The 16,163-nt window shown below is 33.9% G+C and overlaps 1 protein-coding gene across 3 annotated transcripts in view; it reads left to right on the top strand.

The window, feature by feature from the left end:
* The window catches only part of Tab2 (TGF-beta activated kinase 1 (MAP3K7) binding protein 2), a 75,575-nt gene extending 59,701 nt beyond the window's left edge, over window positions 1-15,874 (top strand). For 2 of the 3 annotated variants that reach the window (XM_071612920.1, XM_027939440.2), the window contains 4 exons: window positions 7,382-7,542; window positions 7,757-7,850; window positions 9,062-9,142; window positions 13,941-15,874. In XM_071612920.1, the coding sequence (XP_071469021.1) occupies window positions 7,382-7,542; window positions 7,757-7,850; window positions 9,062-9,142; window positions 13,941-14,083 (479 nt within the window). In that variant the 3' untranslated portion in view covers window positions 14,084-15,874. The remainder of the gene's footprint in view (window positions 1-7,381; window positions 7,543-7,756; window positions 7,851-9,061; window positions 9,143-13,940) is intronic. The other variant, XM_071612921.1, reaches the window with a different exon arrangement.
* The last annotated feature ends 289 nt before the right edge of the window (window positions 15,875-16,163 follow it).

The following is a 16,163-nucleotide window of genomic DNA, read 5'->3' as shown; positions in this document are numbered from 1 at the left end:
GGGGGGATTATGTTTCTACATGTGAATTTGGGAAGAATACAAACATTCTGACCACAGCAATTATATAGCGTATTGATTTATAGGATGCTTATGAAGCCGGGAACTTACTGAAATTACACATCTAATCATCATACTTGTAAATGTTTACAACAGAGCCAAGTAATTTATCTGTATTATATAGTTCTTTGATACAGCTTTCTGGGTTTTTATCACTCATAGTTACCATCTCTTAGATCTTATCTTCCTTCTTGGTTTATGCCTTTAGTTTGCTAGAACATCTCTAATATCTAATAAAAGACTTAGAATAAGTTACTTTTAAGTCCTAAATGTCTGAAAGTGCCCTCATATTTCTAGCTTGGTGTAGAATTCTTGGATGAAAATTTTTTCCACAGAACGTGCCACCAACTGCCCCTGTCAAGAGGAAATCTTATGTCAATGTGATTCTTGTGCCTTTGTAACCTATTTCTTTTCTTTCTGGAAATACTTAAGATCTTCCTTTTGTCCTAGTAGTCTGAAACTCTGCCATGTTATGTTTAAGCTTAAGTGTCTCTCTCTCTCTCTCTCTCTCTCTCTCTCTCTCTCTCTCTCTCTCTCTCTCTCTCTTTTAAATCATCTCATCCCACATTCTGTGGACTCCTCCTGTTCAAAAGCTAACACCTCTCCCTTCAGCCCTGCAAAATTCTTTTATGGTCCTCATTAGTTTCCATGCTTTCTCTTTATAGAACCTTGCTTCTTCAGCAGTTTAAATTCCTGAACCAACTTTCTATTTATTTCTTATTCTCATATCCTCAATATAGTGTACCTTTGTCCACTTTACATTTTAGGAAATTCCCTTAATATTTATTCCAGCCCATGTATGAAATTTTCATTTCAGCATTAATGTTTTTAATTTCTGAATGCTAGTTCTGATTCTTTTTCATAACAGTTGTTTTATGGGTATAATATTATTTCTCATCTCTTAATGACAGTAATTAGAATTTAAGTTCTCATCCCTCTCCTCACTTATCTCCACTTAATCTGGTTTAGTTTTTCTCACTGTTCATTCAGTTCTTTCACGCGTCCTCAAATGTGTTGTGATACTTGGCAGATGGTTCATATTTAAGAGGGAAGTGTCATGAAGGCTGGCTGAGAGCCCTGTGTATGAAAGTGAGACTCAGCACTTGACAGACTGCTTAGTACTGAATAGGTAAGTTTCTGCAGGGCAGGTTTGCTCACTGCTCTTTGTAGCAGCCCACTTGTCCACAAGACTGTATGTTTCTCTGTTCTTCTTCATTAGTCTATGTCATTTCATCTGCTTTTAGTGTTCTAGAAACTTGTTGAAATCTGTTGTCCATTAACTGCCTTCTTCCTGTTCTTTATTGTTGGATTATACCAGTTTTATTCCTCTTGTCATTTTCATGGGCTTTCAGGAAACAGAAAATTCTTGAAGTACAGTGTGCAGTCAACCATCTTTAAAGTCATGGCTAATATAATTCCATCTTTATAGCTTAGCTTTTTAAGTTAGTATTAATCTATGTAAATAAAAGGGATGGAGAAAATTTTCCCTCACTGAAGTTCTACAACAAATTTTTCTCATGTGTAATTAGTAGATGTTCATCAGCCTGGTTCATCATGATGTGTGGTTAGAATTATTTCATTTAAAACAGTTTCTTTATGTGCCAAAAAAAAAAAAAAGGAAGCCCTGAGAAGTAATTTTCTCAAGTCTCTATTCACAGTCATTTTCCATAACAGTGATGAAAATTTCTAACCTCCCTCAGCAACTGTAGCTCTCTACAGTTGCTCTCTACAGCCCCCAAACATCTACTTCTTTTGTACCCTGGAAGTATAATTGTGTTTCTCTCTGGTCTTTTGGTGGAGGCTGATTAGAACAGAAGTGTCTTTACTATAATTATCCTTCTTCAGAATAAAGCTGACAATACTGTTTCATAACGTACAGGGATTGGGTAATATTTTGTACAACAGAGATTAAAATTGCAGAAATCACAGCTAAAGAAGAAAGTTTGGCTTTAGCTGAATTTTCATAATTTTTTTAGAAATTCACATTAACCTCCTTTTCTTCTCTGTAGTTTATCTTCCTCAGATTCCTATCTAAAAACCCCAACCTATAAGTGAAAAGTAATTAGAGGCATAAAGAATTGCTAAGAAATTGCCCTTTTATACTGTGTTCATATCACACTTAGCTTGTTTATAACTAAGAGACATACTTAAGAGATCCTAAACCGAGTATGTCATTTATAAGTAATACAGTCTTTGTAACTAAAATTTTTTTAAAACTGGAAAGAAGTACCTCTTAAATAATTTTAAGACACTAGAGTTGCAATATTTTACTTTAGAATCTCAGACTTATCATAGCCAAATCTTTAGCCATTGCAAAAACTTCTCTCTTTATGAATTACCAAGGATGCAGTATTTTCTGTTTCAGAAATGTTCTGAAAAATTTGCTGTTTAATTTCAAAACCATTTCCTTCATAGCTATACCTGTAGCAACTGTGGCTCTGTGTTACTCAGTTTTCCATTGATAAGACAAAATACTTGAGAAAAACAAGTTGCAGGGGGGAAATTTTATTTTGGCTCACAGTTTCAGTGGTTTCAGTCCATGGTGGTTGGTTGGTTCCATTGGCTTGTGGTGAGGCAGAACATCATGGCAGGAATGGCAGAGCAACGCTGCTCAGTTAGTGTGGTCATAAAGCAGAGCTGGGGTTGTGGCTCAGCATTAGAGAGCTTGCCTAGTACATGCGCGCCCTGGGTTCAGTCCTCGGCACCACATAAAAATAAATAAATAAATAAAGGTATTGTGTCCAACTACAACTAATAAATAAATAAATATTAAAAAAAAAAAGAAAGAAAGAAAGAAAGAAAGCAGAGCATGAGAGGGGAAAGAGCTGGGGAAAATATATAGTCCCCAAGGTCACAACCCTTCATCTAAGTCTCACCTCCTGCTGTCTCCACCACTTCCTATAGTCCATTCAGCCATGCTGAATTGATCCTTTCATGAGGTTAATGACTCCTAAAAGCCCCATATATGAACATTATTGCATTAGGGACCTTGCCTTCAACACATGAGTCTTTGCTGGACATTCCAGATCCAAATCATAACAGGCCACTTCAATTTTAAATCTTTAAATCAGATTTTTGCCCACTGTTAAAAGTTAATATTGGCCTTCTCTGTAGCTCAACCTGGTTTACTTCCTATTAAGATAGAAACATTAAAAATACCAGATTGGGAATTATGAGAGGAGCTGTGACTAAAAGAATCCTGGAATTTATGCTTTATGATGCACTATTGGAAAATAAATTAGAATATCTTTTTTGATTTTCCATTTAGAATGAGAATCATGTATTAGCATTTTTTCCCTTTTAGCATTAAGAACCTCGTAGTCTCATAAAGCATTTTATCCTAAAGTCAAATTTATTTTCTAAAAGAAGTATTTCTGAAGTGAATAGACTAACTTTATTTCAGTTTATTTTTGCCTGATTTATCTATATTAAGCATACCCAGCTACTCAGGAGGCTGAGGCAGGAGGATCTCAAGTTCAAGGCAGCCTTAGCAATTATCAAGACCCTGTCCAAAATAAAAAATTTTTAAAAGGACTGAGGATGTAGCTCAGTGGTAGAGCACTCGCCTAGTATGCATGAACTCTCCTGGGTCAATCCCCGGTAGCACAAAGGGAAAAAAATCTCTAGCTGCATTCAAGATTTTTTCTCTGTCTTTGGTTTTAGGTAGTTTGACTAGGATGTGACATAAGTATTTTCTCTAGTTTAAATATTATTTGGCTCTCTGGGCCTCTTGGATCTATAATTCATTGTTTCATTAACTTTTTTTTTTTTTGTGTGGTGCTGGGGATTGAACCCAATGCCTTGAGCTTGCAAGGCAAGCACCCTACCAACTTAGCTATATCCCCAGCCCTCAAATTTTATTTATTTATTTATTTATTTATTTATTTATTTATTTATTTTAGGTGTAGATGAACACAATGTCTTTATTTATTTATTTTTATTTGGTGCTGAGGATAGAACCCAGTGCCTCACACGTGCGAGGCAGGTGCTCTACCACTGAGCTACAGCCCCAAGACAGAAATATTTTTTCTGTCTTGTTTTTCTTTTCTTCCTTGCCAATTACACACATGCTTTTCATGTTGTCCTACAACTCCTGAATTCTTTGTTCTTTTCCACTTTTTTCTTTGTGTTGAATATAGGTCATTTCTGTCTTCACATTCACATTCTATCACCACAGAACTGGTGTGCCTAGTGCTGATAAGCCTGTTAAAGGAATTCTTATTCTCTGCTACTGTATTTTTTATTTCTAGCATTTGATTCATTTGCAGTTTCTACCATCTCAAATTGTGCTTCTTTGTCTGCACATTGTCCACCTTTTAAGTTCAACCCTTTAGCCTATTAGGGACTTAGAGCATCTGGCCCACCTTGATAATGGTTCTGTTGGTTGCATTATTTCTGGATAATGAGTTGGGCTTTTCTCGTGCTTTTATGTGTATCTTATAAATTTTTGTCAAATATCAAATGTTGTGTGGAAATAAATAGAAGGGAATCATATTATCACCCAGAAGTGGGGACACTTCTTTTTCTTAGGTTATTGGACTTTGGCTTTTGTCCTTACCTTCAGTGCACCACAGTCCTCAGACCTCCAACAGTTGGCTACTCTCACTTTGTGCCTGTGAGAGGGTGCTTGAAGTACAAGGTTCTTACTTTAATCCTTTTATTTTATACCTTTTTGTGCATTGATGTGGTCTTCATTTTATTCAGAATCTTTTTAATAAGGTCAGCAAGGCACTATGTGGTCTGGTACAGGGTCAAATAGTAAATTATTTAGGATTTTGCAGGCCACATAGTTTCTGTCAGAACAACTCAAGTGCTATTATAACAGGAAAAACCCATAACCATTAAGTAAACAAATGAGTAAGGCTGATTCCAACAAAACTTTCTTCACAAAACAGGCCAGATTCGTCCTGTATAATTCACTGACCACTTATGCAGTCTTGTTCTTACCCTCCTCCCAGCCTCTCCTGCCCCAGCCTCTCCTGCCATTGTAGTGTGCACCCCACCATGGCAGAGGCTTTTGCCTCATTTCCCAAATGGCCAACGATGGCATCTGACACATAATGGGCTGTCAGTTTATTAAGAATGGATGAGTGAACTATATTTGGAATGTTTTCATATAAATAGCATGTAACTGAATTTTTAAAATATGGTGTGCTGATCTCTTGTGATTCAACCAATACTTCTAAGTGGGCTGCTTTTGTTGTGATTACTAATAAAATTGGAACTGCTTCTGTCAGCTTTTTGGTTTTGTTTTCTATTTTTTTCCTTTAAACCTCCTTACTTGCCCTTTAGGCTTAATCACATTTTCTCTCTTTCTCTTTGTTCTGTCACTGAATTTAGAAACTAAACAAAACTAAACATTCTTATTACTGTTTAGAAACTACATTTTAATATAGAAGCTGTATATTTAATTTAGAAACTAACATGTGTATTTGTCTTAGCAGCATTTGAGGATACTCTGAACAGTTGGAAGACCTTAGCATACTTTCTAATTTTTCATACTTCCAATTTCTTGTTACTCTTTTCTAAGATTTTAGTTTCACTTTCCCTTAGACCATCTCAGTCATTCCCCACATCCACCATGGTTTTTTCCTCTTTCATAGATTTACTCAGATATCTTACCTTCGTCCCTTTGTATTTCATCATCATCTTAACAAAAAGCATTTTTAGTAGTTATTTCAACAGGCATCTATCATTGATGAAATCACCCAGACTTTGAAAATGTCTTAATCATCTGTATTCTTAGATGAGCAAATTATTCCATTATTTTCTGGAATTTGTTATTTTCTTCTATTTGGGAACATTTTCAGCTAGTATCTCTTCACATCTTGCCTCTTTGTTTTCTTCTGGTATTCCTTTTTAGATGTACAGTCATGGGTCACTTAATGATGGTGATAGGTTCTGAAAATATATCATTAGCTGATTTTTCTCATCCTGCAAACATCCTAAAATGTATTTAGACAAACCTCAATGCTATTACCTCCTACATACCTGAACTGTGTGATGCAGCCTGTAACTCCTAAGCTGCAAACCTGTACTGAAAACTGTAGGTAATTGTAAAACACTGGTAGTTATCTGTGTATCTAAATCTGTCTAAGCATAGAAAAGACACAGTAAAAGTGTTAGGCAGTGGGAATTTTATAATGTTTTGGGTCTGCTTTTGTGTATGCAGGCTGTCATTGACCCAAATGTCAATATATAGTATATGACTGTATGTGAGATCCTTTAACTCCTCCTTCATGTTTTCTAGTGCTATATGTACATTCTGGGTAAAATTCTTAGATCGATCTTATAGGTCACCAACTGTGTCTTTGACTATTAATCTTCTATTTAATCTTTTTTACTTTTTTCATTTCAAAGGACTTTATTTCTAGAGATTTAAGGTATTTTTTCACATCTGCCTATTTCCTCAAGATAGAATCATCCCAAGCTGCTATCTCATAAAAATAGGTCAAGTACCTTTATTTCCAATCCAGTATATACTAAAGGATGAAAGGATGAGGGTTCAGTTGTCCAGAGATGGATCAAAAAGACATACCCCTGTTTTCAAGGCTTAATAAGGTTTCTCAGGGAGTTCATGGTTCAAGATTGATTGCTTATTTTGTTTCTTTTAAAAATCTTGGGAACTGGGGATGTAGCTCAGTGGTAGAGTGCTTATCTAGTATGCGTGAAGCTCTGGGTTCAATACCAAGTACTACAAACTGTGTGTGTGTGTGTATAAAATATTTTCACAAAATATGGTCTGAGTGTAAGAAAATAAAAAGCAATTTCTGTAAATGGTATTATTTTTACTTTTCAATTTGAATACTTTAATGTTAACACTCAGGCGGCTTGTAATCAGTCTTCCTGTTTTACTTGTTGCATACACCAACATGTATTCACCCTATTCCCACACTCCCTTCTAAAATATATATATAATTTTAATGTTAGAATATCTCATGCAAAAAATAAATATGTTACTCTGGAGTAAAAGGGCTTATCCTTTCCAAATGTCAGATGTGAATTAGATAACAATGAGTAGGTTAACTAGACTAGAATCTTTAGAAAAGTAATAGGCTAAAATCACTGTCTTCGGCCATAAAGTGGATTTACTCCAAATCCTAAAATTTTTTTAAATAAAGTGACATTTGTTTAAATAATTAAAACAATTATTTTTGGAATTTTAAATGTTTAATCTCAAAATATTTTGTTTTAATGTAGTTTTGGGATTCTTGACAGTTCCTGTTTGGCGCAGAAATATTCATTTGTTTTCTTTTCCCAAGTCTGCTTAAAGGTTAACTGACTGAAGTAGGCGGGTCCTCATGTTTACTAATATGTATTGCAGCTCTGTTAGTACACCAGAAGGCCAGAATGGAACGACTTCAAAGAGAACTTGAGATTCAAAAGAAAAAGCTGGATAAACTAAAATCTGAGGTCAATGAAATGGAAAATAATCTAACTCGAAGGCGCCTGAAAAGATCAAATTCCATATCCCAAATACCTTCGGTAAGTCATATGTAACTGTGGTGACCTCTGTGCTTGAACCTGAGAATAGGCTGTATGCCATAATGTCAAAAGACTTGATGTAGTTTTCTACAAATGTTCTTAAATTCATACTTGTTTTTCTGTCCTTACCTTTCCCTGACAAAAACTCCATTCTTTCTTAACTAATAACATGAGATTTCAATGCAAATCTTTCTGACATGGAATTATTTTTCAGCTCGAAGAAATGCAGCAGTTGAGAAGTTGTAATAGACAACTCCAGATTGACATTGACTGCTTAACCAAAGAAATTGATCTTTTTCAAGCCCGAGGTAAAGTTCAGTGCATACTCAGCTGAAATTCATTGAATTAATCTGCCAACTCTTTTCCTGTGGCTGAGAACGAACTCATCAGTCATAATTTTACTACCTCAGTTTGGAGCCAGATGATAATGCTAAAGAAACATTAGATTTTTATTGCCTCTTTTGCCCCCCAAAATAAGTACATACTTGGTTCAGAAGTCACTTGATACACTTTATATACTTCAGATCCACTTTTGGTCAGATGTATTGCTTTTGTGTGTGTAGAATCTTTTGTGATGTTTATTAATTAACAGATGTATCCATGTAAATGTTTCGTTTTTGTCCTTTCAAGAATTATGCATTCCCATCTCAATGGCACTGCCTTAATTGAAAAAAATAGAGAAGATGATGAAAGTAAGATTATACATTTGTAGGTCAATGGTAGCTTTTTATATTTGAACTATTAATAGCAGTTATTAGCAGTAATAATTAGCTATTAATAGCTATAATTTCTTATTGTAGTAAAAAAATGTTTATGACTTAATTCATTTCCATAGAAAACTAAAGCAAAATTTTATCACTTAAAACTAATCCTGAAATTGGGGAAATAATAGAAATATATAAAATAGAAAAAAATAGGGAAAGGAAGGAAATTAATAAAAAAGAAATCCTCAGTCTTACTTTGGAGTGTCTTCCAACATTCATTAAACTGAAAGATGATTGATTTTACTTAAATTTAAAAAAATATATATTGGTAAGCTATTTATCTTGAAACATTCATAGAAAAATGCCGCAGTTTAAACTTTGAAGAAAAGAAATGTTCATGTAGTAAAAAATTTGAACCATTATATCACATTAGCACAAGATTTGTATACTTACTTGGGGCCAGGCTCTTTAGTTGTTCAAGTCCATGCTTGATAATTTAAAGTTACTTTTTAAATTTTATGTTATTTTCATTTGTAACATAGAACAGGGGTCGCTTCTAATTCTTTCTTACCATCTTTAGTTTTACTTCTTCCCCAATTTAACACTTATCTCGGTGTATGAATGTTATATTATACCTATATTTTGAAATATGTTTTTGAAATCTTACATATAATTTGAGATAGAGATGAAGATAATGAAAAGCATTTCTTTGGTTTTATACTGTAGCATTTTTAGAAAGAAATGCTTGCTTTAAAAAATAAAATAAGTATTTTTGGACTATAAACATTGATATATTTACTTTTTATATATTTCAGGACCACATTTTAACCCCAGCGCTATTCATAACTTTTATGACAATATTGGATTTGTAGGTCCTGTGCCACCAAAACCCAAAGGTTAGTGTATCCATTAAGTGTGAAAACTGTTAATTTTGAAAAGCAAGATCTTAGAAACTTTTTATTTTTAACAACCTTCCACTCTAGAAGTACTTCAAACTTTGGCATTCTTGGGTGGATTTATTAGGAAGATGTTTGTTTATTTTCATTTATATGCTGGGGGCTGGGGAGGATGCAAAGGTGTAATGTATTTAGCTTCTTAAAAGTAATAGATGTGGGCTGAGGTTGTGGCTCCTGTTGTAACAAGAGCGCTTGCCTGGCATGAGTAAGGCACTGGGTTTGATTCTTAGCACTGCATATAAATAAAGGTCCATCAACAACTAAAAAAAAAAATAATAAAAAAGTAAAAAAATAGCAGTACATGTGACCTTAGAGATTAACTTTGTATTCCCAAAATAGCAAGTCTTGGTTTTAAAATAAATTATCAAGGGCAAAAATTTGTATTCTTTCAATTTAGATAAATGATGACACTTTTAGGGAAGTTTATTTTTTCATAGTGTCCTATTTTATTTAATATTGATATGACTTTACGTAATCAAAATATCCTGAATTCCAGATGAATGGTTTTCAGAAAATGTTACCTGGTGTCATTTTACATCATTGATAGTCACAGAATATATGCATACCAAATTGACACATGTCAAAATATGTCTGTATGTTTTGATCCAGGCATTAAAATAGTAAAGAAATGAAATCAAATGCATAATTCACACTATTGAAGGTAAATATGTAAACATATACATACAGGTTCTATAACATTACAGTCATGGTGTATAATTTACTTTAATATGAAAGTTAAAATATTAAAATTATATTAATGAATATACAGTATTTTTAAAAGCAAACTTTGACTATAAGAACACAAAATGACAGGATGAGGGTGCTGAAAGTATAGTATAGTATTTTGTATGCAACTGAAGTTATCATCAACTTAAAATAGAAACGTATAGTTAAAATATTTTATGCAAGTGTCAAGCTAATGACAAAGAAGAACCCTCATATAGATAGATAAAAAGAAAAGCAAAGTACTCACTATTAAAAAATCATAAAAGGAAGATAGCAAAAGAGAAAAAGAGGAGCAAAAAGCTGTCAAATGAACTAGAAACAACAAAATGGTAATAAGTCTTCACTTAGCAATTATTGCCTTAAATGTGGAATAAAAGAAATTTTAAAAACAGGATCCAACAATGTGCTATCTATAAGAGACTTGTTTTATATTTAAAGGCATACATAGGCTGAAAGTGAAGGGATGGGAAAAGATTTTTCATGTAAATGGTAACCAAAAGAAATCATGAGTGGTTGTATCAGAAAAAAATAGATTTTTAAGTCTAAATATGTCTCTAAACACAAAGAAATCTTAATACATATAATTTTTACGTATAAATGATAAAGGATCAGTTCAAAAGGAAGGCACAAACAATATAGAACTGCCTACCCAATAGCAAAAGAATATACATTTATCTCAAGGTCCCATGGAACATTCTCCAGGGTAGATCAACATGTTAGTTTACAAACTAAGTCAAATTTAAGAAGACCAGAATCATTCCAATTATCTTTTTCAACCACAGTGGAATGAAACTAGAAATCATTAACAAGAATACCAGAAAATTCGTGTAAATGTAAACAACACACTTTTGGACATCCATTGGATCTTTGAGGAAATGAAAAGGGAATTTAAGTAGTATCTTGAGAAAAACAAAAACAACATATCAAAACCTATGAGATCAAACAAAAATAATACAAAGAGGTAAGTTCAAAAAAAAAAGAAGAAAGGTCACAAATAAACAATCTAACTTTATACTCAAGGAACTAGAGGAACAACAAACTAAACCCCAAGTTAGTAGAAGGAAGGGAATAATAGAGTAGCACAAAAATAAATCAGAGAATTTTAAAACAATATAAAAATTAAGAAGTAAACATTTTTTGAAAAAATAAAGTTGACAAACTCATAGCTAGAGAGATTAAGAAAAACAGAAGATTCAAAATCAGAACTGAGAAGCCTCAAACATAAAAGGATTATAAGGGTCTACTGTGTGTGTGTATGTGTGTGTATTTACACCAACAAACTCAATAATCTATAAATGGGTAAATCCCTAGAAATATATAACCTACCAAAACTGAAGAAGTAGTAGCCTGAACACAGTAACAAATAAGTAACTAATACAATATCTCCCAATAACAACAACAACAAAAGCTCCAGACCAGATATCTATAGATATATTCACAAGTGATATACCTGCTGAACCATGAATGCATAAAAGCTTCATTTAAAAAAAAAATTTTATAGTACTGAGACTCATGTATGCTAGGCAATGCTCTTTTACTGAGCTACAATCCCCATCCTCATTAAAATAATGGCAAACCAAATTTAGTAACACACTAAAAGGATCATATTCCATGATTGAGATTGATCCCTAAGATGGAAGAATGAATGATTCATCCTACAGAAATCAGTGTGATACAACACATAGAAAGTAAAAGCTGTTGTGGTCAACTGAGTAGATGCATAAAAATTATTTGACCAAGTTCAACATCCATTGATGATTAAAACTCTTAACAAAATAGATGTAGAAGGAACTTAACATACTAAAGGCCATGTCTGAAAAACACAGATAACATCATAGTCAGTGGGAGAAAATGGAAAGATTTCCGCTATGAGAGCTAGTGCAAAGCAGGGATGCCTACTGTGTCCTCTCCTTTTCAACACAGTGTAAAGTCCTAACGAGAGCAATTAGAGAATAAAAATGAACAATAGATTTCCAAATCAAAAAAGAGAAAGTTAAATTCTGTTTGCAGAAGACAGGATTGTATGGTGGTCACCCCTTATCTGCATTTGCTTTCATATTGGTTACCTACAGTCAACCATGTTCTGAAAAGCAGTAAGTTTAAAATAACTTTTGTTGCAATATATTAGTATAATTATTCTATTATCAGTTATTGTTAATCTCTCATGATGCCTAATTTATAAATATAGGTATAGGAATAAGCATGGTATATATAGAATTCAGTGTGATCCATGATTTCAGGCATCCCCTGGGGGCCATTCAGTGTATTTCCCAAGGATAAAATAGGACAACAATATATGTAGAAAAGCCTAAAGATACAACAACAACAAAAAACTAATAAAAGAATGTAGTAAAATTACAGATACAAAATCAACGTACAAAAATCAATTAGGGGGGCTAGGGTTGTGGCTCAGTGGTATAGAGTGCTTGCCTTGCACACATGAGGCACTGGGTTCAATCCTCAGCACCACATAAAGTAAATATATAAGTAAAATAAAAGTATTGTGTCCATGTTCAACTAAAAATTTTTTTAAAAATCAATTAGGGGTTGAGGTTGTGGCTTAGTGGCAGAGCACTTGCCTCGCACATAAGAGGCACTGGGTTCAATCCTCAGCAACATATAAAAGATAAATAAACAAAGATATTGTGTCCATATATAACTAAAAAAAAACTATTTAAAAAATATGAAAAGCTTATTTAAAAAAAAAATCAATTAGGTTTCTATACACAGTGAACTGTGAAAGGAAAATCAGGAAAACAATACCATTCACAGTAACAACAAAAAGAATAAATACAAATAAACTTAACCAAAGAGGTGGAATGTTTATATACCAAAATTAAGAAGCACTGATGAAGGAAACTAATAAATACACATATGGAAAGCATCCTCCATTCACAGATTAGAGGAACTAATATTGTTCAAAGTAACTCACAGATTAACTTTCAGGGTGCCAAAGGAATAACAGAAGACCCCATTATTTCAAAATAAATTACAAACCTACAATAACCAAACAGTATGGTACTGACATAAAAACAGATATGCAGACCAGTAGTAGAACAGAGAGCACAGAAATAAGTACATGCATCTGTGGTGAGCTTATCTTTGACAAGGTTACCAAAAACACAGAATGGGGAAATGATAGCCTCTTTAAAAAAATGATATTGGGAAAACAAATATCCACAAGTAGAAGCATGATATTGGAACCTTACCTCACACCGTATACAAAAATTTACTCAAAATGGATTTAAGATTTAAACTTAAGTCATAAAACTACTAGAAGAAAACATAGGGAAAAGACCTCTTGACATTGTTCTATACAATGATTTTTTTGGAAATGGCAACAAAAGCAAAAAATACATAAGTGGAAATGCATCATACTTAAGAGCTTCTGCACAAAAAGGAAACTTTTCAACAAAATGAAAAGGCTACTGCTACTACCACCTAAGGTCATTTCTATTCCACCATAGTAAATGTGATTTTTAAAAAGTAAGAAAATTTGGTAGAAGTTTTATACTATGTACTTCTTCAAGGTCTATTTTTGATACAGTTAAATAAGATAAGAAATTGGTTCTCTATATTTGATTTATGTTATCCAAGATTTATGTTTTCAGTAGATACAGAACATTTAATGGAAATACAAAGATGACTTCAGTGAGAAATGAGACGTAAATACGCTCAGTATTGCTTTGCAGTTGGACACTTTTATGATTTTAAGTGACATTACAGAAAGTTTGCTATTGGGTATCCTCTCTTCTGCTCTAAATTGGGGGAATTGATGCTGTTTTCTCCCTTAAGGAGATGTGGGGGTGGTTCTATCATGTCTGTGTTGCTCTTCCGCAGAGGAGAAGTACCAGCTCAGTGAAGGTTGGAGTGGTCAAGCACGTGTCAGTTTCAGCTTCCTTTGATTAACAAACTGCTTCATGCAATGCAGTACAAATGGTATTTAGAGTTGCCATAATTTGTCAGACTTTGTAATCTTTGCCTTTAAAATAAATTTTTTTCTTTCTTACAGATCAAAGGTCTACCATCAAAACACCAAAGACTCAAGACGCAGACGATGATGAGGGGGCTCAGTGGAATTGCACTGCCTGTACTTTTTTGAACCATCCAGCCTTAATCCGCTGTGAACAGTGCGAGATGCCACGGCATTTCTGAGCCAGAAGGCCCTATGTCTTCTCTAAAACCACATCTAAAGTTCAAGAAACTAGTCTGTCATCGGGGCAACATTTCACTGCTACATAGGATTTTGTCAAATGGAAGGTGTGACAAGATGGTGTTGTGCTAATATTAAGTGTCAGCCCACAGAGCTAATAATACCTCAGTATAATGTCACGGGCAGTTGAAATCCATCACCTGAAAGGTAATCTGCTGAAAGACTTGATTGCCTGCTGCCTGACCATGTACAGTGTTACCAGGAGCCCGTTACAGCTAATTCTCACTATGTTAATGCCAAGGTGTTCCCAGTACTTTTTCCCCTCGTGTCACTACTGAATTTTGACAGGAGGAAGAAATAGAATGATAGCTTTTTTATTTTTAAAGCTTTCAGTGAAACACTACATACAAGAGAAGGAACAAGGTTTAACTATTTAAAAACTGCAGCCGCATAGTGCCATTGGCTAGGGGAAGACTTTCACACATCTGTGGTACTCTTGGCCTTGTCTTTGTCTTCCCTGAAAATGTCTCTGTGAAGCCAGAATCTAGGGTCTCAAGATGAAAAGGAAAGCAGCATGCATTGTCTGTACAAACATGCAGTGAAATACCCCAAAGCTTTTCCTACTGTACAGATCTCTCGAGTCTGCTTTAAGTGATTTCTTCTTTATTATTTTCTTATATTTCTATATGTATAGTGTAATAGCCTTTTGTTAACTAATTTTCTTTTTTCCTTTTAGTGATTAAGCACGATCATGTCCCTTTTTAAGCCTTACCTAAGAGAAGCAATGTCGTAAAATAAAAAAGCATTAATGAAATGAAACTATGCACAAAATAACTTTCCTCTACTTACCCTGTACTTTGCCCTCATGGGTGCCAATGTTCTGTGAAGACATACAGATGCTGCACAATGAACTGCAGAAGGTATTACAAGAATTATGTCAGTAGGTCACACTGTGTGCTGACTTTAGAAGTGGGGTGGCACAACATGGTGTTTTGTCTTCCATGGGGAAGCTTAAAACAGAAGGTATTTTTAACCCACTCGCAAAGTGTGCCTCATCTGCTTGGTGCCCCACAGAACTTTCACAGGAGATTTTTATCGGAAAAGTACAGTTTCAAAACCAGCAACAGCAGCAGTACCGACAGCCCTTTTATTTGGAAAGAAGTTTAAATGCTTTACTGTTGGGACAATCTGTTTCTAAACCTGACTTGGTGGCAGTAACGTGTATTTATAAAACAAGGCTATTCATATTTAGGACAACTGAAGAAAAGCTGGAAAAAAAGAAAAATAAGCAAACTTGAACACTGAAGCAACCTCAAGCATCTCTTTATTTTGATGATATATTTTTGTAAGGAAAATAAGTATTCAGATGATCAGGAATGTATATAACTCAATGGAATCAAGAAAAGATAACAGTATGCATTTTAAAAGAATTATGAAACTATATATCAGTGCTTAGAATGGGGCTAAGGGAAGTGCTGAAATACAGTAAAAGACAGGAGGTAATGTAGACTGTCACCCACTGTAAATGTTTGCAAGTGGCTGTTTTAAATAATCAGGATTATTACGGTGATCTCTATGAATGTCAAAGCCTCAGCTTCCAGGCTTTACATTATGTATATGGAAAGAAATATGACAATCCTAGGTAATTAGGCAGTAGACCCAGAGCCCTTACATTGGATGCATTTTGTTTTAAAAATAGGCCTTGTTTTTCAGCTTCATCTGCAGTTCTATGTGAAGATTGATAAATCAGTTTTTACTTGTTTTATTAATAAAACGTAATTTGGATATCTTGAGTTGATGGTTTTGTGATTTAGCTGGGTAAACTATCTTTGTAACAGATAAGTTATTTATAAAAATTAAAAAACTTATATTCTAATGTGGATTTTGTGCCTTGTTTTTAAAGTTTGTGGGACAGGAAATAATTTGTACCCCAACAGAATATTTAATTGTTAATTGAGATCAGGAAAAAAATTAAAAAATAACCTTCACCCTCTAGAGTCCTCTCAGGACACCAGGTGTTCAGAAGCTACATGGCTTGGATTCTTTTTGTCAGTTTCCCCAGGCTGCTTGTTAACTGATAGC

This window comes from Marmota flaviventris, chromosome 6, assembly GCF_047511675.1.
Source record: "Marmota flaviventris isolate mMarFla1 chromosome 6, mMarFla1.hap1, whole genome shotgun sequence".
Taxonomy (NCBI): Eukaryota; Metazoa; Chordata; class Mammalia; order Rodentia; family Sciuridae; genus Marmota; species Marmota flaviventris.
Note: the sequence above shows the minus strand (reverse complement) of the source record. Positions and strands in the feature narration are given on the sequence as shown.